The sequence below is a fragment of the Halichoeres trimaculatus genome, unplaced genomic scaffold (genome assembly GCF_033239565.1).
Source record: "Halichoeres trimaculatus isolate MK-OKI-2021-1 unplaced genomic scaffold, fHalTri1.1 fHalTri1_scaffold_6, whole genome shotgun sequence".
Lineage (NCBI taxonomy): Eukaryota > Metazoa > Chordata > Actinopteri > Labriformes > Labridae > Halichoeres > Halichoeres trimaculatus.
This window is the reverse complement of record NW_027437184.1, coordinates 24,930,129-24,957,277: the sequence shown is the minus strand read 5'-3', so window position 1 is coordinate 24,957,277 and position 27,149 is coordinate 24,930,129. Positions and strand designations below refer to the sequence as shown.

Here is a 27,149-nt window from a genome sequence, read left to right as displayed (position 1 = left end):
TTTTTCATCACTGTTGATGCATTGTGCAAACACAGCCTCACAGTCTATCATCTTAGCTTTAGCGATTAGCTCCATACAGTGTGGTTTCCCTTTATATGCATATCTGCACAGCAGAAACAATGTGCAGCATCCTGGAGTGCCTTGCATAATAATGAATGAGAAGAATGTGTGTGTGTGTGTGTGTGTGTGTGTGTGTGTGTGTGTGTGTGTGTGTGTGTGTGTGTGTGTGTGTGTGTGTGTGTGTGTGTGTGTGTGTGTGTGTGTGTGTGTGTGTGTGTGCGCGCGCGCGGGTTTCTTTGTGTGTACTTACATTACTGTTTTTGTGTACGGTGTGTTTGTGCGCGTGCATGAGCTTGCCAACAGTGTGTGCCAATCGTGACGTTTCAGGCCCATCAGTTGTAGCCAGTTTCTATGGTAACCGCTCCCAGAGAGCACAGGCGTGGGAGGGGGGAGTGTGTGTGCATGTGTTTGTGTGTGTATGTGTGTGCATTGGGGGGGGTGAGACAATTATGGTGGTGGAGGGTGCTGGAAGAGGAAGAGCCCGCGATGATGAGTGTGAACGGTGTGAACCGTGGGATGAGACAGAGCGAGAAACAGATGCATATGCAGCAGCAGTGTGTGTGTTGTGTGTTGTGTGTTTATGTGTTTGTGTGTGTGTGTATGTGTGTGTTTGCAGGAAAGAGCAGGTGTCGCACAGGAACACCAGAGTTTTTTCACCCTGTGCTAAAATACATGATCCTTTTAAATCTATAAGACTTTTAAAGCTACAGTGTGTGTCAGAGCTACCTTGTTGTGTGTTTTGAGTGAGTGTGTGTTGCAAGTCTCAGAGTGAGTCAACAGGAATCTCTAATACAGTTTAGTTTCCATGGTGACAGCAGGGAGTGATATGTCCTTTTCACAGGGAAAACGCCAGCTTGAAGCCGGCTGTTGCTCTGTTTTCATCTGAATCATTATTTTGACAAGTGATAACCCGACAAACCTCACAGAACCTCTAAATGAAGCCTTGTGCGACCTCAGAGACGCACTCAGCCTTTTTTCCCCTCAGACATGAGAATAAAAAGAAATGTCACTCTGCGTACAAATGGAGGTGTGTTACAGCTGCGGTGGCATTTTCATCCCTGATCTCTTGCTGTGTTCGTTGTGTTTTGCACTGAGCAGACTGTAATTTAATATATTAGTATTCTGGAGGTGCAGACATTAATGAGCGATTTTCCTCCTCTCTTTGCTGCTTCTCTTCACATCTTTGAGGAATTTTTCAGTTATTTTAGTTCCTTTAAAGAGGCTCTTGTGAATGTCTGAAACCACTTTTAAATGCAGCTGCCGTTTAGTGCCACTCTCACACTTCTGCGCTCCTCTAGTGCACTTAGTGTCCTCACTCATAAATGTTTTTTTTTTTTTCCCTGCAGAACATCTTCAAAGTCTGCAGAGCATACATCTGCAACACTCCTCACATAAATCCACATACACAGGACAAAAAAACGAAACATGGACAGGATCCTTTTGGTATTACTGTTTTATTAGAATACGTCATGAGCTGCTTATTAACTGTACATCATCGTGTAACCTAATAAATATAAAGGAACCCACCAAGTTTACTGTAGCGTACATTGATGATAAATGTATAAAAGACAGATACAAATAGATATACTTAAATACAGTTTTCTAAAATGCTTTGTTCAGAGCAACTACATAATGACATTCAAACGAGCTGTATCTCTCCTCCTCTCTTCCTCCTGTTCCTGTGCTTTATAATAGTGATTGTCCAGACTCGACACGCTCACACTGTTGGCAGAGTTTTGAGGTCTCAGCATCCTGTGACTATTTAAATGGGAACATCATTTGGTACAACGTGTTCTGTCTACCGAGTCTTCAGGAACGCTGACAGACTATTAAAGTCACTTCAGTGGAGTAAATGTTTCAGCTTGGTTCAGAATCACACAAGCAGTTTGAGATGCTCCTACTTAAAACCCTCATTAGTACTGAAGCAACATGAAAAAGACTTTGATTGGCACAGGAGGTGCGTGTGTGTGTGTGTTTGTGTGTGTGTCTCTAAATTGGCTGCATTTCCTCTCTGTAGCCGTCATGGAGGTTTTGTCACATATGGAAATGGTTCGAGATGCTGATACTGAAAGCAGTCAGGCCAAAATGTTTTTTAAACTTACAAACTCTCAGTAGTGAAGCTTTCTGTGACACACTGATTCAATATGAGGGAAAGGCTCCATAGAATGTACAACAAAGGTACTTTTCATTACAAACAGGTCACGAGGAATACATTTTTGCTCTTTTTTTGTGAAGTGTTGTAGATGTTTAAGTTTCTACACAGGCAAAATTATCTGGTGATAATATATAGTGTCAACATTTCTGATGAAGAGATCAAATTCAGCTGTTCTAGCACAATTGTGTTATAACACAACTCTTCTTGACAAGCGTCTAACTTTAAATAGCACAACAGCGTGACACTGCATGGGTATAACTCTAAGCTGTTGTCTACAGCTGTAGGTCTAAACCAGTTTCTTCTGGCTTGAGCCAATAGCATCATGGGAACAGACAGAGTGACTGCCATCAAGTAGGGCTGAACAATTAATCGATTTTAAACCAACATCGCAATGTAAAAGAATGCCATTTTTAAATCGCAATGGCTGCAATTTGAAAAAAAAAAGTTTCATGTACACAGACCTGGAGGGAATGTAGTAACGTGTACTTGTTCTCCCTTAAAACCAGCAAAAGTTAAAATTCTGTTTCTTTTCTGGCCCAATGAGCTACAAAGATCCATCCAGTAGATTGTTGAGCCATACTCCCTTGATCACTTTTTTCTGTATGGTTTGTTACTCTTACTGACAACTGGAGGTCAGTAAAATTTTACAGTTTTCCCTTTCTTTTTCAATTAAGAACTGCAAAAATGACTTGTTTTAATGCCAAGAGTATCTTATGTTGGTTAGTCATACAATAAAATGACTTAAAACTTGTGTTAAGTGAACAATGCAGATGATAAACGTCCCCCCCAAAAAATCGTATGCTAAATCGCAATTGCAATATTGGTCCCAAAAAAAAGTGCATTCAATTATTTTCCAAAATCGTTCAGCCCTACCATCAAGACAGAGTTGGGATAGTAAATAGCTCCCCAAACTAGCTCCCATTCAAAAATAGAAAGGTAATCTCTGAGTTAGACCCCCAGAGCTGCCCAACAGGGGTGGACATAACACCAGTGACCCAAACGAATAAACAACTACAGTCTGCTAAAAATATACATTCAGATAAAAACTATCTAAGGCTTCGGATCCATTAAGTCAACTTCTTAAACAAGCACTTCATTGTACTGGTTTAAGAGCTGATGAGGTGCAGGAGGGCAACAGTCAACCCAGAGCCCTCAAGCCCTGATCCATCCAGGCAACCAAAACAATGCCAGGCTCAGTGGCCACCTGCCAACAAGGAGAGAGGACGACTCCAGTCTGGATGAAACTCTAACCCTTGTGACTACAGCTAAAGACAAGGCATACCATAATTACAAGTCATGTGCACGATAATCTTCAGCATTGCTGCTGAAAGGTTTGACACAGAACGGCTAAGGGTTTAGTTGAGCTAAACAAGGTGAAGATTTTCCAGTTAAGAGCACAGTTAGTGCTGGTGACTCTCTAGACACCAGTTCAAGCACACATGGGAGGAAGATGTAGAGCTTTCACAAAAAGCAAGGAAAACTTTCCCCAGACTTTTATTTTATATCCTTTTAAATAAATTTAGGAGGGTGTTGGACAAAAGCCAAGTGGCCACCTTGTTTTCGCTTCAGAGGATAGGTGGACCAGTACCTCCAACCTATTGCAACAAAATGCTACAGTAAGACCCAGGCCATGCTTTGCTTCACCATCATATCTAACCACAGCAAGGAGCTCAGCCTCAGTGAAATCAAAAAGGTCATCAAAAGCTTCCAGCTTGTTTTTAATGTTTATGAGCGATGCCCCAGGCCCTGACCTCCACTGTGGATGATCAGAAAGGTCTTTTGAAGAAGAGGTGATGACCAGTTTTATCAACAATGTTATATCAATACCTTGGTACAAGGTACCATGTTGTACTTCAGTGCAATATCCCATCTGATCAAGTTGCCACCAGGAGACATTGGAGACCTGATGGTAGTGGGGCTTATGACCATTAATGTCTTTAAATCAGTACAACACAAGCTAGTCTGAGGATTTCCAATGGGAGTTTGATTCTTGGTGAGTGAACATGGCAACCTGTCACAAATCTTCTAGCTGTAAGCAAATGACTGCTGCTCACATGGCTGGGCCTACCCCAAAGTTTATCACCCTCACCTTCTGCAGGGGTGAAAACAAGAGGCAGATGGGGGGTTTATGGTAACCTGAACAAGGATGGGGCTGATGTTACCCACACTTTAACAAGTGAGGAAAAGGTCTGAGCAAGGTAAGGGATGTGTGATTCAGCCAGACAGTGGAGTGCAGATGTGGAGGGGGCAGGTTATGGACCAGAAGATGTCGCTGACAGGGCTTGTTCATTTGGTGAATAATGTCATCCAAAGCCTATCCCAAATGTGCTGAGGATTGGGTGAAACTTGCATGCCTGTTGTTCCAGAGGGAGGATCCCCAAGCATTAACTGAGCTGTTGCCCAACTGCTTTGGGAGATGGGTATGTCACTGAGAAAACACCTATGAGGATACAAGTGGACATCATCAGCAATCAGATTACTTATAATCTCTCTTCAGCAATGTTGAGTACAGCACAAGGGACTAACAGCACAGTTGTGCAATCGGACAGGACTGGTAGTTAAGGGCTGACCTCAGGGTACAGTTCAGATTCCAAGAGCTCAACGAAGTCCCCGCTTTGAGACCGATATGATTCTCATGTCAAAGACAACACGTATGGTTCAGAAGGATTCACTGTTCCCTGGGTAAAGAAGTAGAAGGAAGTCTACAAGAGGATCAAGCTAGGTAAAAGTGACCGGTTGAGGTTGGGTACAGATGCTTTCTTGGCCCCTCAGCCTAAGGATGCTCAGCTTCTTTGAGAATACAGACTTAAGATCAGAAGACCAAAATACCACGGGAAGGCAAAACGGTAGATCAGTGCCATCTGCAAGGAGCAACTGTATCATGAGGATCTGTGGACAAGTTAAGCTGCTCAAAGCATCAGCAGAGGATGGGTTACTAAGAAAGGCAGGCGGATGTTAAAATGACCTCAAAAACCTTCCAAATGATGTGTCCTTGACCATTACCTACAGGTGTATGTTCAGAATTAAGGATTTGAAAGCCAAACAAAGTTTTACACAAACACTTAAGGAACAGTTGTCGTTGTCTTGTCATCTTTTAAGAATTACCCATCTACTGGACAGTGAGGTCAACAACAGAGAGCACACAGCCTCTGTCAGCAACGTAAGCCAGATTTTTCTGCACCCACAAAGGGTTTTGTCCCATATGAAATCTAAATATTGGCTGTTTATTCAAGAATTTACCTGAAAGCATATCAAGACTACCAGTGGTTCACCTGGTTTGACAACACTTGAGACATGAGTCTCCATGTGAGCTCATAACATGATCTGGTTAGAAATCACTTCTGTGGCTTGTAATGTTCCAGAAACTTTGTCTCTTAGTAAGTCCCAGTGTTGATATACCAGACGTTTCATCACAAACATCACAGTTTGTTCTCAAGCTTTGTGAAAATAACACGTTTGAGCTGTCACTTCTCTACGTACTAGTCAAACTAATGAACACATGATCGCAAAGGCAGCACCAGCTGAGAAAGGCTCTGCTCTCTTCTTCATGGTATGATTTTGACGCACTGAGATGACTTCAAGGACTTTACACTCTCAAATACATGAAATATTATCATAGAGTCATTATTGTCGCATCTGCCTCTTCTGTCTCATTCAGTGTTATTCCACTGATGAATGTCACTCCACCAATGTCTCATGGTCTACGTTACATTGCTTGTTTGCTTGTTTTTCATTGCTTTTTGTACATGAGATTTCTAAACTCTACGTCAGATCAGAGAAAGTTGCTTTGCTATGACTACAGTATAGATGCAAATGAGTAAGAGTAAACTTCACTGGAAACAGGAATTAGGCGCTGCACACTAAAAAAATACAGCTGAACTACTTCTTTGATCTAGTTTTTGGAAAACAAACAAACAAAAAAAAAACATTGGTGCCAAATTTAAATGTGTGTTGAAGAAGAGAAAGCCTGACAGTATCTCAGCGCTCTTCAGCCTCGTTACTGATCTTTTATCTTGTAACACATTTTTTTTTACGGCACTAAGTTTCTTAGATGCAAAATTTTGGCGTTTTGTGTTCAAGCGTTGCTCTCTTTGGAAAGCATGAACTTAGCATGTTGTATAATATATGTTCAAACTGTATGGACATACTTATCGTGAGCGACTGTACAAGCTAAGAACCTCAAAATCAAACTCATGGTTAATACCTTGTTTTTTCCGTACAGTGTGAAGCTTAGGTTTCCCAAAGGCTGGCATTGAGGAGATGTCATATTCTACTGTGTATCACCTCCTTTTAATCTTCCTCTTTATTTCTCGGACCCTGTGCCTTTCTTACAGTGACTGAAAGTTCTCTGTTTCTTACAGTTCCTGTAGCTGTGACATGGTCAGAGCGGCGGTTTTATTTCAGAGGTGTCCATCACATCAAACAGAAAATGTTCCTGCTTTGCGTACAGTTTCAAAGTCATAGAATACAGACGTTTTATTTAGTTTCCAGCCCCAAAGTGTTTGGAGATTCACAGTGAGTTGAGGGACCGGATCAGTAAGAGCAGCACGGAAAACTCCAGCCCTTCAGAGATATATTGTTATTTCGTATAATGGGTCAAAGGCAACACAAACACCTGCTGCAATGTCCTCTGTTTGTTCCATTTTAGTCTTTACAAAATATGTCCAGCTGTCCAACAGCAGTATCTAGGATCGAGCCATATAATCGAGTGGAGGCAACACTTATACATTCACATTATCATTCAGATTGGTCTTTTTGTTTGGTCCAAGGTTAGGCTTTGACAAAGCCCAGCCAGAGAGGGACTGGAGAGACAGTGTGTGTTATGTCGTGTTCTATTGAGTCTTTCACACAGTTTCCTCCTTTTATTTCTCCAGATCTCCTGTTTGTTAGAAGCTCACCAGAGCGTAGACCATACTGTGGTAGGAAAAAGATAATGGCAACAGATAAGTAAAACAGGGCAAAAAGATATTGGTGCAACCTTCTTTGTAGAACATCATACAACACTGAAAGTCATCTCTGCAACCTTAAAGGGGACATATCATGCTTGTTTCTCCTTTTCACTATGCCAGACTAGGATGCCTGTAAAGCATTTCTGCCCTCAGTACAAGTCATTTAGTTCCTTTATTGTCCCACAATAGCGTTCTCAATATCCTCATTTTAGGCCATTCTGAAGATCTCGTTGAAACGCTCCGTTTGGAGAATGACCTCCAGTAACCTCACAACGTCACAGCCCTTTGTGCTCTGATTGGTCAGTTCTATCAGAGGGGCGGAGGGGGTAGAGCCAGGGGGCGGTTTTTGCAGCATGGCAGTATTTACAAAATCGCCACATTGAATGGAGCAGACCGAGCGAGTTTGCTGTTTGCCAAAACTTCACCGTAAGGCATTGATAGCACTAATAAAATGGCAGAGTGTAGGATAGGTCCTTTTTGTATTGGACCCCGAGTCAGACCCGGACGGTTCTGCAGCTCAGGAGGAAGAAAATCCACCTGGACACAGATCATCTCAGGACGCTTCAGTGTGGTGAGTCAAACCGGTACTGTAACATGTATAGTTTATACGTGGAAATATAGGCAGACTTCACCAATAAACTATTTCAGGGCTCCATCCTGCTCCTTCACTTTTCTCTGTCTGTTTTATCCATCATGCTGAAAGTGTAGCCTAAAGATCGCCTCTACCGTCAGTTCGTCACTATGTTATTACCGCAGCATTATTGTGGTCAAGGTTCGCAGTGCATGTCAGAACAAGCATGCAAATATCACAGTCTCACAGGTATTACGACGTCTTCTAAAACTACAGTGTTTTAACGGCTAATTCATCATGTAAAGCCGAGCTGCTCAGCAGAGCAGAGCAGAGTCCCTGCATCCAGTACTCAGTCAGTCGGCTCTTGGTGGGTGTATCCCTCGGTGGCGGTCGTGTGACTAACTGACATCACAGAGTAGAAGCTGCTTTATCAGATTACTCCAATAAAAAGAAAGGATCCTCGTGTCGTCATGAAGGTCCAAATCTCATGGCCAAATGTCAACGACCTATTTTCAGAGGCATCAAATCTCGTTCTAGGATATCAGAAAAAATACAATATCTCATTTTTTGAAAATTCAGGGGGTGAAAGGTCTTGTTTTCAAATTTATTATATTATATGTAAGTATTAAATCAGGGATCAGTATGATATGTCCCCTTTAAGGCAGTGATGGACTGACAAGGTCTACATTTTTACCCACCTGTAGAGATAATAGAAGAAAGAGAGTAGATAAAATCCCAGTTTACACCACGACTCCTTTTGACAGTAATTTAGAATATCTGCGTTCATCACACTGACAGGATCGTACATGACCTCTGACCCATCAGCTGGTCGATGAAAAAACCTGATAAAGAAGCAGAGCAGTTAGTCTCATAACAGCGATGGAAGCTGGCCAGACATCTGCTATGAGACTTTACCTCCACAGATGGTAGAAGAGCAGCGGGATATTGAGGCCAAGAGTGACCCACTCTCCAGCACACATGAACATCAGACAGAAGAGGCCGTGGATGGAGTATTCTGGTACCACCAACTGCACAGGACAGACACAGGAAGTCAGGTAAGAGGTCTGCTTTAAGTATGGAAGTCACTCTTTTACCGGTAAAATACTGGGTTGGATGCTTTGCAACTTCACACAGGAAGTGTTAATCAGGGCTGATGTTTAAGGAGTGCAACACTGTTTGCATCATTGGCGATTTCTCTAAGACTGCAAGGGAGGCTCAGCTTCTCCTAAAATGTCCCCAAAAAGAGTGGTGATATGTTCTGCTGTGTGTTCATTTCATTGACAAAATCTGTGCTAGAATTCCTTCATCTTTTGTTCAGAATCAGCTACCTATCACAGGTAACTGGCTCCACCTCCTTCTCATTCATCTCAGCAGCGTCTCAGCGCTTTAACACAGTCGGACGCTGAGCGTCTTTTGACTTCAGGGGGGAAGCATAGAGTGGGTTATTCTACTGTGGAAACTGGACGGTCAGTGGATAAACAATCGGCTTTGTCCCGCCCATGGAACGCTCAGCGTCTCTGAGGGTCTATGAGGCAGTGGGCTGGCCTGGACGCTGGGCTTCTGCATGATGATTGGATGATCTGTCTGAGGCCAAATCCCATTGATTGACAGTAAAATGAGCCAGTCAGCGATCTTGAAGTATAACCCTCCATCTTCTGAGTTGTTCTGGACTGATCTGGAGGCTTTGTCGATCCTCAGCGAGTTTGCCTTTCTAAAAATGACGAGGATTGAGAGAACACTAGTAAAGTTCCTGGAAAAAACACCTGGTTGGTATGACCGGGTCACAGATCATTTTCTTGAAAAGGAACAGAGGGTAGAATTTACGTTTAAATAAATGAACAAATTTATGATGTAGACCGGAAAAAACTGAGCTTCCCCTCCTTGACTGACCAGCAGCCGCCACTGTTTTGCATAACTAACTAAACTAACTAAAGAATCTGTGAGCTAGCAGAACTTTTGCATTGCAGCTTCTTAATGAGACACATTTGGCTTATTCATTTGATAAAACACCAAAAAACTCCTTTTTGCCTGATAAATCTTTGCATTAAAACTCTCATTAACGCTGACTCAAGTCTATGAAAATATGTCTTTGCTGACAGATACTCCACATACTTCAAAAGTCTGTTGCTAACCTTGACTGCTTGGTACTGAAACACCCAAAGCACAGTTTAAAGGTAGCTACTGTTTAAAACGGTTCACTTCTGGAGCCATAAAAACACTATGAATGCTCTTAGACTTCCCAGAAACAGAAAAAAAGCTGGATACAAATCAATATAACGCACAGAGAGATGTTGAAAGCTGCATAGCTGAACACAGCTGAAATATTCAGTTCATCTCCATCACTAAGCACTCCTTTCACACATATATGAGTGATCCATTGTTGGCAGAGAAGCTTCTTTGAAGGAGCTTATATATCTGAAACATTTCACAGCTTTTATGTTTCTCGCAGCGCTCTACTGCAGATGAATAATGAAAAAAGACTCAATGCCAAACAGACTCGTATCTATATAACAGATAATGTGCATTGACCCCGACAGAAAGCAGTGCAATCATTTCACCCCTGAGGGATCCTTCACTATCACACAATGCACTCAGTTTAATTTACTGCTTATTGAACATCTTCATGCCCAACAAAGCATTCTTTTTTTTTAACCAACTATTAATCTGTCCATGATTTTATTGATTCAAAAAGTTTCCTGTGCTGAAGATATTCAGCTACATTTACTGTTTAACTGCATCCAGAGTAATAGTTAACCCTGTCGACTTTTTAAAACAAGCTAACTTAGCTGTTACTACCCACATTAAACTGAAATGAAAAAAAAAAAAAAAAACTGCACTAATGGCGCCTTTAGATACCGCGCCACACTGCAAAAACTGAAATCTGATGAAGTGCTCTTGTCTCATTCTGATTAGAATTGTCTTAATAGACTTAATATGAGCCACATTTACCAGAGAAGTTCAGAAAAATGTCTTGTCTCAAGATATTAAAAGAGAGAATGATGCTTGATTTGCTTGCAAAGGGTAGAAAAATATCTGCTTATCAGGTAAGAAACATGTAATTGTTTGGTTTCTTGTATCAAGGCATTATTCTTATATAAAGAAATTTATGAAGTAAATCTTGAAGTAAGACTTTTTTTCCCTTAACCTATCAGGTGAATGTTTCATATAAAGTCTGTCGTGACTTTTTTTTTTTTCTAATACATTAGACACCAACACATTTCAGGTTTTGCAGTGCATGTTCAGTTAACCTGTTTCCTTTTGCACATCTTCAGTTAAGTGTATTTGTCTTTTGTAGCATATGGTTTAATTTCTTTTTGTCCACCTAATTAATGTCAAATAAACCAGACTCCTCTCAGTGTATCGATATGATTACAGCTAGTCCACTGGTGTCTGTGATAAGCATCAAACCCACAGCCACAGTGCGTACTGATGAGAATTAACAGACCATTACTATGGAATGTTGACTGATCAGAATCAACTATTTAGACAGCTGTATAATAGATCAGTTCACAGCCCATGACAATTAATATATGCAAGCTCATTTTGGCAGAAGCAGTTTTTCTCCATTCATCCAGATGAATAAGCAAACACTGAATTTAAACTGTTGACAGGATCAAAATGTCTGATGCTTTTCTTCATTTGTTGTCAGATCTGATTTCCCAACCATGGACTCAGTTCCTACAATTCCAACACAATCACGATCACAGCCATTTTAGAGAACTCACCAGAAATGTGATGAACGTGTTGACTGTCAGTGAATAATGCTAAGAGCCAAGATTTTCAACTCAGTTTTTGACATTAGAAGTTATTGACAGTTTGGTTTAAAGCCTTACTTAGGCCTGAGTTGGAGGGGGAGTTTGGACTTACTGCAGAGACCTATGGGACCCACAATAATGTGAAACATGTAAATGGACACTGACACTCCCCACTCTCATGTTTATTCTTGTTATTTTGTATGTAACCTTGTTCAGTTGTTAAATGTTGACTATTCATGTGCTAAGGCATCTGTCACTTTTTAGTAGTTTACTGGTGGTTAGAATGAGCAAGGCTCACAGGCGTTTTAGGACAGCAGATGCGTCATTCAGTAGACCGGGATGGACTGCAATATTTCCAGGTGGATAACAGTGATGAAACTGCATAAACGACACAAATGGATAATGCTCATGGTAGACACCAGACTTCTGTTAATGCAAACAAGTCAATTTTGTTTAAATGTTGAAAGTTAATAAGTAGTCTGTGAAGTGTTTGCTAGCTAGGAAAGATGTTGTCTAACCACCTGTAGTCTGCTTTGATCCTTACTGTGAGCATGCTGAATATTGCAAAGTATGGAAGTGAAGTGCAGTGCTAACTGAAGATCATTGCTGTGTATCTGAGTAAAAAAGTGTTGAGAACACGTCTTTTGTAGACCGAGATGTAGCGCAATGTACAGCCATGTTAAACTGATCCGCTTGTGTTTCTCTATTTCTAGATCTGGAGTAAAAGTTATGATACAAACCTGCGTGTGCATGGAGAATGATTGATTTTGTCCAAGTGTGGAACACGTAGGTTATGAGGGTAAGTTAGAATTATAGTTACCAAAAGCATAATTTATGTTAAAGATGCTATGAGGGGGATCTGTTTTAATCGCTCTCCCTCATCACCTTGTGGCCCAGAGTCCCCGCACACTTTCGTAAATTTTAGTGAGGTATGTGTTTCTTTTTGAATGAAATGGAGATTGGATCGAAACAAATTTTCTTAGTTCAAGACAACATTTTACTGGATACAATGCACTGAGGTAAGGGATTTATCAGTAGAGTTACGTAGTACTATAGTTTGAAATGTGACATCAAGCAAACCTTGTAGTAGCCGGCTATCGACAGCCCGGTGCTCTGACGGATCTGGAGGCTAACGTGAGAGCAAGTAAACACTGTCAGTTTGTAAGTAGTTTAGTAGCCGTTGATATTTAGCGCAGCTGGCAGCCCGGTGCTCTGAGACATGTCTGTAATGTGTAATGTTAGTAAATACTGGTTATGTCCTGCCAGTCATCTACCAAGCAGAGCTAACGTAACCTCTCTCTTCATTTTATTGATAGACTCTCAAGTTTGAACAGACCACTGCAGAATAACTGCTGACTGTGGGTTGGAATGAAGATTATCACAAACAGTTTAGCCCCTGTGTTATGGACCCGTTTAGCTTTCTTCTGCTCCTCTGTCCTTTTTCTGTCTGACAGTTAGGCTCCTGTGTCCACCATCACTACAAAATTAGTCTCAGAAACTGTTTAAAGCAGAGAAAAACACAGATCTCTGTGTTTTATCTCTTTTCAAACTCAGCCTCATCCAGTAACAGTGGCGCTTATAATCTCATTTTAAAGTGTGGATTACGATCATACATATATCTAGAAAGGATCACTTTCTAACTCCTCACAGCGGCTAGCAACCTAACTATGCTAGCTAGCGATCACTGCCTTGATAAACAAATGTATTTTGATAATTTCATGTAGTTTCCTAGTTTATTCATTATGGTCCAGGTCTCATGCATGGGGGTGTTGTGTGCTTCTTTTTGGCTTTTGATGAATTTCATCACAACACAAAACCCAGAGAGTCAGTCTTGATATTTGACCATACTTCTGTCTGTTGCTTAATTATGGTTCAGCTTTTACACTATCACAGGATACAAACTGTAAATAGGTCTATGAGCAGGCATCTGCTGACCCTCCTGCTCCATTAGTACCTCATAGACTTTATCACCCTGACAGCCATCCCCAGACATCCTTACGCTGAGGTGAAATACATTATAGTTCGAATTGTGATGCATTAACTCAGAGGTCATACACTCTTCATTAATGTATGAGCCTGTGAAGAACAGTCAGAACAGAGCAGCATGCAGGCTGTGCGTGTATATAAAAGCTCTTTCTGCACATTTACAGTTTAATAATTTCATAACTGGAGCTCACTGAAGTCTCCTGTGGCAGAATATGCTTTTCCATCACGCACATATTCAGAATGGCCTCCGCAGCACATTTCATTTCAGGGACATCAGGTTCCCTTTTAAAACCTTTCACAGAAAAAAGAAAACATAACACTGCACATAAAAATCTGCCTGTTACTGTGAGTCTGCGGCGCATTGATGGAGGAATGGACGACATGTGAAATGAATCAGAATGCATCACGGTCCACACAGGGTAAGAGGAAAAAACTGGTCATGCACATCTGAGGCCCCCTGTTGTTAGTCACCCACCAACATCAAACAGGTGAGAAAAAAAACAGCTATTACTCACTCTGCGAAGCAAGTTGCAGATTCTTTCAATGTTGAGAATCCTTTCCCTCTGTGGAGAGGACAAATAGAAAGTCTGAATAACAAGTGCCGTCTCGCTTATTTCACTCAACATGTCTCTTCATCAAAATAAATGTCTGAGAGAGGACAGGCTACTCAAATCCCAGTTAACCCAGTATTCAGAAAGATCTGGACACATTATCATGATGAAAAAAGGATTTCAGTTGAAGAGGTCAAATGTTAAGATGTAATTCAGGATTTTCCTGAGTAAGTATAGAAGGCAAGCAGTGATAAATATTTCACATCATGGGAGATGTTTGCCTGTTTGGGAGATACCGCTGCCATGATGCAGAGCTTGTCGAAGTATATGGGGCGCCGATCGTAAAGTTGCACACACCTCAAATAACAACATCATTTATCCATATTTAGCTCTAAAACATCACTTTTTCTGCAGATTCAGAGAAATATTTGTGAAATATATTGGTCAAATATTATATATACATGTTGAATGTTTTATCTAAATGTTGAATGATATTTATAAATGTTATGAATAAACGTCCTGATTCTAAATATTTAGCTACATTTCTAAACATTTAGTTTTCATTCTAAATATTAAGACTAAATATTTATCAAAGATTTATAAATCTTAAGCAAAGAATTCTAAATATTTGCAAAGATTTCAAAACATTTATTCCAGATTTATAAATCTTTTGCAAAGATTTCAAGATATTTCTAAGATTTGTAAACATGAAGTAAGGATTTCTAACGGGTGATTTAGCCTTCTGTGTTTGACTTTCTCATAATCCCACATTTCTGGAACTACCTCAAACTTTTGTTTTGGTTCTTCCGGCAGGTGAGACTGTGAATTTGCATGTTAGCTAAATATTAAGAAATCATACCCCAAAATTTAGAAATCTTACCAAATATTTATAAATCTTTGCAAAAGATAAATCTTGACTAGTTATCTAGAGATCTTTGCTCAGGTTTTGTAAATTTTTGCTTAAGATTTAGAAAACTTGACTAAATATTAAGAAACCCTAGGAAATATTTAGTCATAATATTTAGAATAGAAACTAATGTTTAGAAACGTAGCTAAATATTTAGAATCAGGACATTCATTAATAATATTTATCAATAACATTCAACATTTGTATATAATATTTTAGGAATATTTTTCCCAAAAAATTCTCTAAATCTGAAAAACATGATGCATTAGAGCTAAATGTGGAGAGATGTTGTTTTTTGCAGTGTGTGCAACTTTACAATTGGCGTCCCATAGAAGTAGTCCCACGTCAAATATCTCAAACTCTATTTTTGAAAACTACCTTTGTCCAGCAACTGTTTTTTTTTTTTTTTTTTTGAGTCACTGTTTTGAGTGTTTTTTGCCTTAATTGACAGGACAGACAGAAAATGTAATGCTGCTGTCTCTTATTTAGTCTCCTGGGAGCCAGGACAGAGGGCTCGGTACCCATTTTTAGAATAAAAGACGTCCACTTTCATCTGCTCAACGTTAGGAAGGAGACTGTTGTGGTGATCTGTGACTCACTAAAGGAAATGAGATGATGAGCTACATCTAATCAGCCCGAATTAATTAATTCTCATAACATGGCTCAAAGAGCAGCAGGACAAACGTCTCAGTAGATCTGATTTATGTCTCATAAACAATGTGTTTCTGTACTTTGTTTTTATCGAAGATAAAACTGGAGAGACACAGATTTGTATTAGTTTTGATTTATTGGGGTATCTGTCTTAGTTACAGTGTGATAGCCTCTGGTTTTCAGCCTCACGTAGGCCTCTATCCCCAGCTGGAGCTACAGGCTGCAGCTTTTATGAATCTGTAGACATAAAATAAGCCCCCACTGGTGACCTGAAATTGGATTTTGGCCTGAATCTACAGCATCCAGCCTCCAGACCTGACACCCCCTCCAGCCTCAGTTTATTTACAGTTGTTGATTCTGGGCTGTGTAAACTTGTTCGCCTCGTGCTTCTGAGACACTTTGCTTTAAGTTGTGGAGGGAGAACAAAACGGACCCTCCTGCTAGACTACTGTACACTGTTTGGTCTGTAATTGCGCTTATAAAGCTGTTGGGATTTTACAGCACTGAGCCTCCCAGGGCTGCACTAATTAGTGTCAGGTCGGCCGTTCACTCTGAATATTTAATTGTTCCAATCAGGGAAGCAGAACTGGAGGAATTAATCAGAGGCAGTGAAGACAACTCGTGATAAACAGGACATGGTAAAGATTAACAAACAAGTGCTGACAAGTGCAACTAGTAATTCAATTTTATAATTATCTAAAAGGAATCAAACATCATTACCGTGTTACGAAAGTCAATTGAATTAAAATCTCTATGACTAGATTTTCAGATGTTTAATCATGAATATGTTGGCAAATTCTGAACTATTTGCCCATTTAAAGGTATACCATGACAAATAAGATGAAAAAAATATTAAAATTTTGACTACTCACCATGGAGAGCAAATACTGATATGACCTTAACCTTTTTGACTGTTTTTTCCAACTCAATGACACAACCAGAAGTAAGTAAATGTAGTGTCAACCATAACAGGTTGATAATAATAATAATAATAATAATAATAATAATAATATTAATAATAATAATAATATTAATAATAATAATAATAATAATCCCAATTTTCCTCACTTTATTGTTTTAGGAAATAATTGTTTCAACCTCTGTCTGGTTTTAGGTTCTGTCTCTTTAAGGCTCCCCACTTGAAACACCCCCTTTCCTCTGATTGGCCAGCTCTCTAGAAGCCTGTTAGTTAGGGCTGAACAATTAATCGAATTTAAACCAACATTTCAATGTAATAGAGCGCAATATTCAAATCGCAAAGGCTGAAATTAAAAAATTATTATTATAAAGTGCATCTTATATATATGCTCACACAGTGTTTCTTTTTCACTTTACAGAAAAGTATACTCCAGCAGTTGACACATTTCAGTGGTTTAGCCAGAGATTTGGTCTTTTATTCACATTTCTACACTTTAATTAGTGTGAGGTTCAAAGAAAAGAGGATTCATTCTTATTTTTCAGATTATTGGTCATACCAGGCCTGTTGTTTTGTAGTGTTTTGTTCCTTTCTCTGATTTTATTCAAGAAAATTAATGATATTATTGTTACAAGTCTACAAGGTCTTTATACTGTTACTTTGGTACCCTATGACAGTTTTAGCTGAAAATAATCCCAATTTTCCTCACTTTATTGTTTTAGGAAATCATTGTTTCAGCCTCTTTCTAGTTTTAGGTGCTGTCTCTTCAAGGCTCCCCGTTTGAAACACCCCCTACCTTCTGATTGGCCAGCTCTCTAGAAGCCTGTCAGTGGCAGAGCTATTGCAGACTTTGGTGTTTGAGGCCTGTCCCTCCAACGTATCATGAACCAGTTGGTTGACCCTTGTGTAATGACTACATTATTTCAGCAAGTTTCATGAAGATCTTGTGACATTTTGTTTAAGAACAGACTGTTTTGAGCACTTTACAGACAGATTTAGGGATTTCTACATATGAACATGCAGAAGTTTGAAAATCTGCATGTTTAATATAAACATCCAGCATTTTTACTTTATATCCATGTTTAAAAATAAAAAAGGATAATATCCCCTCTCTAAGTGTTACCTCATTCAAACCAATTAACTCGCCAAATGCAAGTTAATTCTCTTAACAAGTCCTTCAGTAACTTCCTGCCATTATTGGAAACACCGAAATAAACGAAATCACGCAGCACTCTATAACCTTCGTATGCTGGCAGTATGTTTGTGTTTTAGCGTTTCCATATTAACCACAATTACTGAAAATGCCAAACTTTACATTTAACAAGCCCCTGCCTGACTTTGTGCTTTTAATGGACAAACATAAAAGCAAAATTGAACAGCACTCTGTGAGCCATTTCATTTCATTATCACAGAGGGAGATAGAAATGTCAAGAGCATTACTTAGTTAAACATTTTTTTAAGTATTATTTTTGCAATTTAACCTGAAAAAGGAGGCACTAAAATTGACACCTTTTCGGCATGATTTCAACAAACCAGTAACCATAAACTTTAGTCCCTTTCTGTAACCCAGTTGATTCCTGTGCTTGCTACAACAGCTCCATTTCACTGTTACCGTGATGAATGTCTCTATTTGGACACACTTGTTTATTCTTTGTCTTTATGTTCCTCTGTATCTCTCTTCCAAATATTTGCTGCTTTTGTTTCTTTTTCAACAGCCGCCGACTGAGCCTGAGCTGCGCTCTGCTAACATCAGAAATTATTGTTGTGTATTTTTCCACGGCCGTTGCCATGTCTGTTTGTAAAGTTTATTGATTTTAGCGGAGCCTGGCAGGGGCACATCCTGGCTGATCATGTTCTTTCTGAACGCATGTGACATGTTGACAACGGCTAAGTTAACAAGTTTAGGCTGAGTGTACAACACCTGCACGCTGTGATGCAATCCAATTCAGCAGCCTTGACATAAATCCTGCTGCTGCAAAGCTTGTAATGCTCAATACTCTCTGACGCTTTGCCAAAGAAACCAGCTCTCCATCTTCGTCTCAGGGGGAAAGAAAATCAAACTGAGCTTTAACAGCAGGGTTTGTTGCAGAGCCCCTGTCTGTACTCGGTACATTTTACTGTACAGGTGTTGCAGTTATTGTGCCCACCCCCTGTGGCTGGCGTTCCTCCACACACCCACAGTCGGCTTTCACAGTTACCTCTCCCACTCCTCATCTTTTTGCGGTTCAGATGCAGGTTCACATGACAGCAAGAACATTAGCTAACTTGTGAAAGAGACATTCACAGGTGCTGTTACCTCACTAAATGAATAAAGGTAGCCATCACTGACTCATGCTAACGCTGCTATATGAGAGGTAAAGAAAGAAGTGTAGACTACATAAGGAGCACATCCAGAGGGAAGACAAACTCGTTAAAGCTTCAACACTTTGGGGCGTCATATCAGCTACATTTTTTAAACTGAAGCACATGAGTTTATTTCCTCTGTCACTTGAAGTAATATGTGTTTTTCATACAACAGACAGGTGATACCTTGTGTCTGCGCTCTTATTCTGGCGGTATCACAGTAACTCATTACATAGCCAGCGGCTTCATTTGCAACAGCCTCTTTAATTGATTAAGCCGACAAGCTGCCGTGTCTGCACAAGGTTGATTGCTTCAATCTGCATACAAATGAGCGTTCAAGAAATATGCTGCTGTCAGAATCACCTGGAAGCTTTCGATTAGATTTCTTTCCAGTGTGACACAAATATTTGTGCTCATGTTGATGAATTAATGCAGAGTGAAAATGTGGTTGAATGAAACATTGCAAAGATTTTGTTCTAAAATCACAAAACCTTAATTTACTTGTTATTATGTTTTGCTATTCAACATGGGTTTCTCATGGAAGGATGTCTTTTATACACCCAGTGTGCTGATTTAGCCTGTTTCAGGAATATGTATTTTTATGACTGCTAACAGGGACATATGTAACACTTTTGGAGCGAATCCCTCATTTGTTTGGAGTCTTTTTGTGTTGGTGGTGGAGGGTTCCTCCTGGCAGTAAAACGAAGGGATTTCTGAGGTTTTGATCATCCTTGAAAGAAGTGAAACAGCAGGGTTCTTACCGCTCTGGTGGGATTGCTCTGATCAATGGGGTTTTTGAAGTCTGTGCGGAGCTCATCAAACGCGATGATCTGAAAAAGAGCAGACACGTTAGTTTGTTTTCATTGAGACGTCTTTGGTATACACACGCCGTCAGTGTACTGCACATACTGTTGATCGAAATAAGACATTTCTGGTGTCTTTCCAACTCCACACTCTGAGGAAATCTTTCAGGCTGTTGTACAACACTGTGGTACCAGGATGTTATCACTGAACCATTGACTGTAGTGCAGACTGGCGACATCTCGCACAGCTGCAGCCACATTGTTCACTTCGCCTGAGCACACATGGTGATTAAAGTGCGAGTGAGTCCATGTTTAATTACTTGCTGCTTCGCTCTTTCCCTTTACACTGTAAATGAGCTCCCACTGTGTCCTAACTATGCATCAATATGTGGTCTCTGAACATCCGAGGGGCTAATATTTCTGCTCCCTCATACACTCTGGTATTAAACAGGAGTCCCTTTATTTAAACCAGGGGTGTCAAACTCATTTAGTCCTTGGGCCACATACAGCTCAGGTTAATCTCAGGTGGGCTGGAGCAGTAAAATCAGAGTTTGATACTGTAAAAAATAACAAGCTCTCCTAATGTTTCCCTTTGTTTTAATGAAAGAAGGAGCTGTTCACTTTCCCTATACGAAACACAATGAACAACCTGGACTTTATTCATCAAAGTAAATGCAATTTTAACACTTTTGTGCCTAACAGTATATCTTCAAAAGCAGAACTCAACCACTCACAGGTATCTGGAACCTGTCCCTCTTCAAGATCTAGAAATTATTTTTAAGGTCCCATGTTGTGCAAAAATCACTTTATTTAGTCTTTTAGTGAAATTTGTGGGTCTTTCTTTCCTCCCAGCCCACAAAATGTGATATTTAATGACAAAACCTGTACTTAGTAGTGCTTGTGAATGTAAAATCCTGACCTAAAATGAGCTGTTTAGATTTTGGGGATTTGCCGACGTCAGCAATTCCCTTTTTTGACCAATCAGGAGCAAGTCTGACCTGATTGGTCCACCAGGGCAGATACCCCCGAACCCCCTCCTCGCCCACTCCTCTCCCTGCTGCTGGAGAGAAATCTCCCCAGCAGCGGGGAGGAGAATGCCAAAGTTGAAGAGCCATCACTGCTCTGTTTTTGGCTGTAAACAGCCACATAGTTCCATGCACAAGCTTCCCATCTCGGAAGAAGACAAGACTCAGTGGCTAGAGTTCATTTATCGAGGAAATGTGCCAGCTACACTCCGTAAAACTGTGCATGTGTGTGCTAGTCACTTCCCGGCCGACTGCTTTTCTAACTTTGGACAGTACAACAGAGAGCTAGAGAATAGACTGGTCCTGAATCCAGGCGCATTACCAACCATCCACCAACAAACCTCGGACCCTGGAAATGTGAGTATTTTAAATGCTGTGTGCTGTGGAGCAGATGTAAGAGCTTTTCCTCAGTGTCCCCCCTGTCTTTGTGTTAGCTTCAGGATGCTAACTTTAGCTGCAGTTAGCCTGTTGTTTTAGCCTGTAATGTTACGGTAAACAAGCTTCGCCGTTTTCTAAACATTGTGCACTCGGAGCTCATGGCACCGCTCTCAGTGACGTGGAACAGCGGGGCGGTATCAGCGGTGGCTCATTTACATATGAAGGTCACGCCCACTAAATCAGACCGTTCTGAACAGAGGGGCTATGAGAGCCTGGAAACAATGCTGCTGTGCTTGATTAATTGGCTTTTTGGACCAAAACATGTTACTACCATTTCATGAAGACATTAATGACCCATATTAAACTGCAGGAAAGGAGCAGAATATGGGACCTTTAAATTTACACTGCAAAAAGCTGAAATCTGTACAAGTGATTTTATCTAATTTTCAGCAGAAAAAGTCTTTTTAGACTTGATATGAGCCACATTTCCCTGACCAGTTCAGAAAAATGTCTTACTTCCAGTTATCTAAAGACACAAATCTGCCAATGTAACAAGAGAAAAGTTACTTGTATTAAGACATTATTCTGGTATCAAGCAAATTCTGAATTATTTTTTTCTTGTTCCATTGGCAGATTGTTTTTTACTTGTTATAAGCAATTCATACCCAATTTTTGTCTTCAAGTAACTTGAAACGAGACATTTTTCTGGACTGATCAGGTAAATGTGGCTCATATCAAGTACAATAAGACAATTTTTACTTGAAAACAAGACAAAAACACTTGATAGGATCGACAATTTTTGCAGTGTACATTTATTTCTACATATCTGTAGATTTCCTGACCACTAGAGGAAGAAAGTTCATTTATCTGTTGCTCTGTAGATATATGAAGTTTATAATTAAAAGTGCAGAGTCAGTGCATGAATAATGAGTTTCCTCATATTTTACTTGTTGCAAAGGCATCATTTGACACCCCTGATTCAAGCCTTACAAACTGTAACGTTAACTCTCAGACAGAGTCACCTATCACAAAATAAGAAAATGTTTCTTTATAATATTTCAGGATTAAAATAAAAGGTAACCCCTTTATCGTGATGAAATGTTTGTGTTGTCTTGTGTCATAAGAGAGGATTATGTTTATGTGGTGTTCTTCTAAAAAAATCATGCATAACTTTCTCTGTTTTTAAGAAAAAATAAATAAATTAAACAACACAAAATGTCATAAAATGTTAAATTGCTCTGATAGCTCTCTAACTGCTCCCTGAGAGGAGGCTATAAAGGATTGTTTCTCTTCCCAACTTCCTGATTAGTTACCCAATAAAAATACAGATAATTCTCACTGTAAATACCACCTGCTGTGTTTATCATCAGTCCTACTTTAACACAGCGAAGCCTCACTTTGACGGCTCATTGAAAAACAATAAAATCAAGACATTATGAGCGGATAGATGAGCGTCTGATGGATCACATCTCTCTGTCTGAAACTGAAACACTCCCCGGTGGTAATTCCACAGCTCTCCATCCTCTTCTTTCACACTTAGCTCTGTTGTAAACAGATGCAGTTTCCATGGCGACATGGTGAGACCCTCAGTGGGCTCCATGGTTACTAGAGCAGTGAACGAGTGCTCTGATTGGTTGAGAGCCGTAAAGAATCAGGGTGCTGTGGTCGTGGGTGGAGGCAGACTGAGGTGGGGAGGGGGGAAGGGGTGAGCCGAATCGGTTTGATAAGCGTTTCAATCACATGGTGGAGCGCCAAGTCAGACACACACACACACACACACACACACACACACACACACACACACACACGTCTCTCTCACTCACAGACACTCGGCTTGACTCATATGTAGTCTCACCCACTTAGTCAATTTGTACGTTAGTCATTTCGCGGCTTATATTGGTAATGATATGTTTTGAAATGCACATTTTTTTGCCTCCATGGAGCAAAAGTCAGAGGTGGAAATCAAAGTGTTTGTTCAGTCTGTAAACGCCGCAGCAGGTCCTGCCATGCCTGAGCAAATTTATCTCAAAATAGCGAGCAGATAGGTTCAATACAGTCTGGTGGTGGTGGCTGTGTTTGTACGCTGGAGTGTTAAGCAGCCTCTGTGTTCTCATTTTATGCTGTTTGCTGAAGCCTGAACACCTTGTTTGAGGAGGTGTTTATTGTCAGACCTGAGGGATTATATGCTGCTTTAATATGAAGGGATGGAGGCTGTTAGTGACAGTCTTTTTGGTGACTCTGTCGTTGTCACATTAGAAGCATTTAATTTAAAATTCATAAAGCTGCACAGAAGCAGGTCAGTAAAAGTCACAGCATGTGAATAAATTCAAATTATACAAACTCTCCTCTGTGGTATTAAGATATACGCCTCCACAGAAGTTTTTTGTCATAATCATTATTTATTCATGATGACTAACCAAAATCATAAAGTAATTGAAATGTTATATAGAGTTACATGCTAATAAGTTGAAAAAATGCCAAAAATGTATTTTTTATATTTTCCTTTATTTTTTATTATACTGATCAGTGCTCTTCATGGTGGTCTCAGTCTCTAAGCCTGAGATCAGTTCTGTCTGAACCCTCTTCTTCTCATGCTCTCTGGAAACTTTTAAAGCAGAGTCAAGTTTATTAGAGAGATGTAAAGTAGGATTGTGTCTAAGGGAGGAGAGCTCTCAAAGTTATTCACAAAGGACAACCAGGAACAACAGAAGCAATATGAGGGTCCGATCAAACCCCTGACCTTCTGACTCAGAGTCCACAGCTCAAACACTGAGACACAGCCTGACTAAAGAGTTAATAACTAACCCCTGACTGACCCTGGTCTGTCACAGAGCAAACACCATAGCAGTGAGGAGTGTGGCCAAAGTTTGTTTTGACTGTGAATCTTTATACAGTATTTATAACTATAAGTATCATTTTAACTTGTGTTTATTGAATATTCTTTTTTTTTTTTTTTTTTTTTATTTATTGTGGGGGCTTGTCATGAGCACGGGCAAGTTGCTAGAGTTGGAAACAGGGAACAGCTCCCCCTCAAGACTGATCGCAGTATAAAGCCTATCTCGTCTGTTAACAGATGTAGGTAAAAAAAATATATATAAAAAACATTTTTTCTTATTATGGATAGTTCTGTTCATGCTGATATATATCCAAGGGATTATTTTCTGGAAGATTTTGTTTCAGTTATTTATTGGTGGATAAAAAAGGAATATGACAACATCATTCACATCTGTGTTGACATACGCCACTCAAGCAGAGTTTAACGAGAGGACGTAATTAACACTGACCTATGACACCTCGAGCTTTCTGTATGTGAGCACGTCTGTTTAAAATCAACCAAAGAACCACTTCTACTTCTTGACTGTTTGACTGTTAATTGGCTAACTTGCTGCTAGTTAGTGCTTTGGTTAGCGAACCCACGAGTCAGATCCTTTTGCCCATGTTGAAGCACAAAATGTTAGGTCACCATCACAAGATGGCTATCTGAGGGCATTTAGGCTTCATTTTTGTTCAACAGGGGATGAAGATTATTTTTTTTACAATAGAGATGACTTGAGCAGGAGGTTCAGTATGAGAGTTGAACGTGTGACAGATGCTCAGCCTGTTCAAAGACTGCCACCTCTTTACATGGTACACTACGGACAAAGGTTGTTATTTCCTGTGTAGTTTTAAAATGAGTTCAGAGAGCGTTTACTGAGAAACTTCGCTCTGTTTGCTATAGTAAAAGAAATAGGATGTGCTTTTCCTGCTCTCCATTCCCAGCTCACATGTTTAATATAAACTTCTATAAGTTTGTATAAATAAATAAGGCTGAAAGTGTCACAGAGAAAACATTACTCGATCACTCATGATTATGTCCTCCTACTTTTCAGGCTGACTGCATCCATCTCCTACAACGCTCTCATCGACTTCGTCCACACACAACATTAATCTTTTTCCTATTTTGTCTCTGCAACCAGCTGTTAGAAATTAAAGTGCCATTCTGTGGCTTTTAGGAGGTAATTCAAAATGTCACTCACATATAAGTGCAATCATGCTGGGGTTTTCTCTGAGATCCTGCTGATATATTTCTGTATGTCATTACCTCCACAGCACCTGAGGGAGGTGAGTGTGTGTATATGTGTGTGTGTGTGTGTGTGTGTGTGTGTGTGTGTGTGTGTGTGTGTGTGTGTGTGTGTGTGTGTGTGTGTGTGTGTGTGTGTGTGTGTGTGTGTGTGTGTGTTTGCAGTGTTCCTGTAAGTGTTGTACCACAGAGTGTAGGTGGATGTGTTTGTCTGCCTGTGTGGGATGGACATTTGCAGGCCCTACAGGTGATCCATTTTGTGTGTGTGTGTGTGTGTGTGTGTGTGTGTGTGTGTGTGTGTGTGTGTGTGTGTGTGTGTGTGTGTGTGTGTGTGTGTGTGTGTGTGTGTACAGCAGCCCCACTCACCTGCCATATGACAAAGAAGATGAGGGCAGCGCACAGCACCAAGGTGAGCATGTAGCAGAAGGCCGCAAAGGTGAACGCCATGGCTGAGCCGGCCAGCCTGACGACGAGATGGGTCGAGAGAGTGGGAAAGGGAAGCTCCCCTCCTGCTCTCTACTCCTCTATTGCCCGGGCTCCCTCCTTCTGTCAGAGGAGGTTTTAGTCTGTCTCTCCCTTTGAGAGTCTGGGCTGTCCAGGTGGGTGAAGCACTCACTTTTAGAAACAATCGATAATCAGCATGAGCTGTACCTTCACTGAGTGCCTTCCACTCTTTGTCTCTTCTTGAATGTCTGAACAGCAGGACTTCCGCTCTCTGGCTTTGATTAGGAGGCACTTCACAGCCACAGTTGTTGGCCTGATGCTCCTCTTTTCAGTCCCTGACAGGCAAAATGTCTGTCTCCTCCTCCTCCTCCGTGTAGTTTCTCTTTACACAAAGCCTACACATTTTTCACTGCCTCACGCTAAGGCAAACCACAAAGTGTGCGACTGACACGCTGACAACAGAAGCACAGGATTCTTGTCGATACTGAGCAGAGGAGTGTTTTTAAAAACAGCGAGGATTATTGTCTTGGATGGTTATGGCTTGTGATAGTTTTGTTTGTTGTATGGCTTTCAGTTCATCTGTTGCTTTAAATCAGGAGCACATCTTTGAAGCAACTATGTTGGCTGTTATACAAAGGCGGTCTCTGGGTATTATTTCATTCAGACAGTATGAATCTGTTCTGTATTGCTTTGCAAGTTAGACAGATTTATTCCAACAAAGCAAATTACTTCTTTTCTTGTAATAAAACTGCACAAACAAGCTAATTTGTCATTCTACATTCACTAGAATCCAAGCATGACACCTACAAGGACTTCAAAATATAACATAAGAGCACAACAACAGCTGTGGATTCAGCTAGCATGGATCAATATCTCGACTATTCTTTAAATGGAGTAGAGAATACCTGTGTCTGGTTGGAGACGTGTCAGCCTCTGAACAGTCCACTCTGTCCTCGTCTCTGTCAATTTGGGTCGGCACCATGTCAGAACTCTCTGCTCTGCATCTTTCTCTCAGACGCATCCCTCAGAAAAGACAATAAGTAAGAATTTGCTTCGGTAAACTGTCATGCTAAGATTCTAATTCTGGAGGAAATTTAACCAGAAACCCAAACAGCATCTACATTCAGATTTTGAAATCACTCCAGATGTTAAAGCAAAAAAAACCTCCACAGCTGTCAGAAGTCATGAGTCAGTGAGTCCACCTCTCTACTGCCTTCCTCTTGTCTGTTTCTCTTTTTTAAGTCTCTCTTTCAGGCTCTCTAGAAAACAGACCTGATGATGTTTCCTGAGTCTACTGTCTCTGCCGGTCTCCCCGTATTTCTTAGACTGCGAGAGAAATATTTCTATCACGCTTGATGGTAAAACCGCCAGCCAATAGCATCGCTCCATCCCTCCGCCTCACTTTTTGCTCTCTCCTCCTCTCTGTCTGTCAGTCTCCCTCCCTCTTCCTCACATTTTATACATTTCCATAATCCCTCCTTCCCCAGAGAGCGATGAGGGGGCAGGGCAGGCTGGAAGTGTGTTTCCCTTTGTCTGCGTCCCTCTCTCTGTTCCCACCTCTATCCATCTCTCTGTCATTTCCTTCCACCCTCTCC

The 27,149-nt window shown here is 40.5% G+C and overlaps 1 protein-coding gene across 1 annotated transcript; it reads right to left on the bottom strand.

The window, feature by feature from the left end:
* Positions 1-1,503: 1,503 nt before the first annotated feature.
* Positions 1,504-26,961, bottom strand: cnih2 (cornichon family AMPA receptor auxiliary protein 2). Its single transcript, XM_074672273.1, has 6 exons — positions 25,477-26,961; positions 19,606-19,674; positions 13,992-14,039; positions 8,651-8,763; positions 8,434-8,577; positions 1,504-7,129 (listed from the first exon to the last, which is right to left on the bottom strand). The coding sequence occupies exons 1-6, from the start codon at positions 25,555-25,557 to the stop codon at positions 7,102-7,104; spliced, it is 483 nt and encodes a 160-aa protein (XP_074528374.1). The 5' UTR covers positions 25,558-26,961; the 3' UTR covers positions 1,504-7,101.
* Between the last annotated feature and the right edge of the window lie 188 nt (positions 26,962-27,149).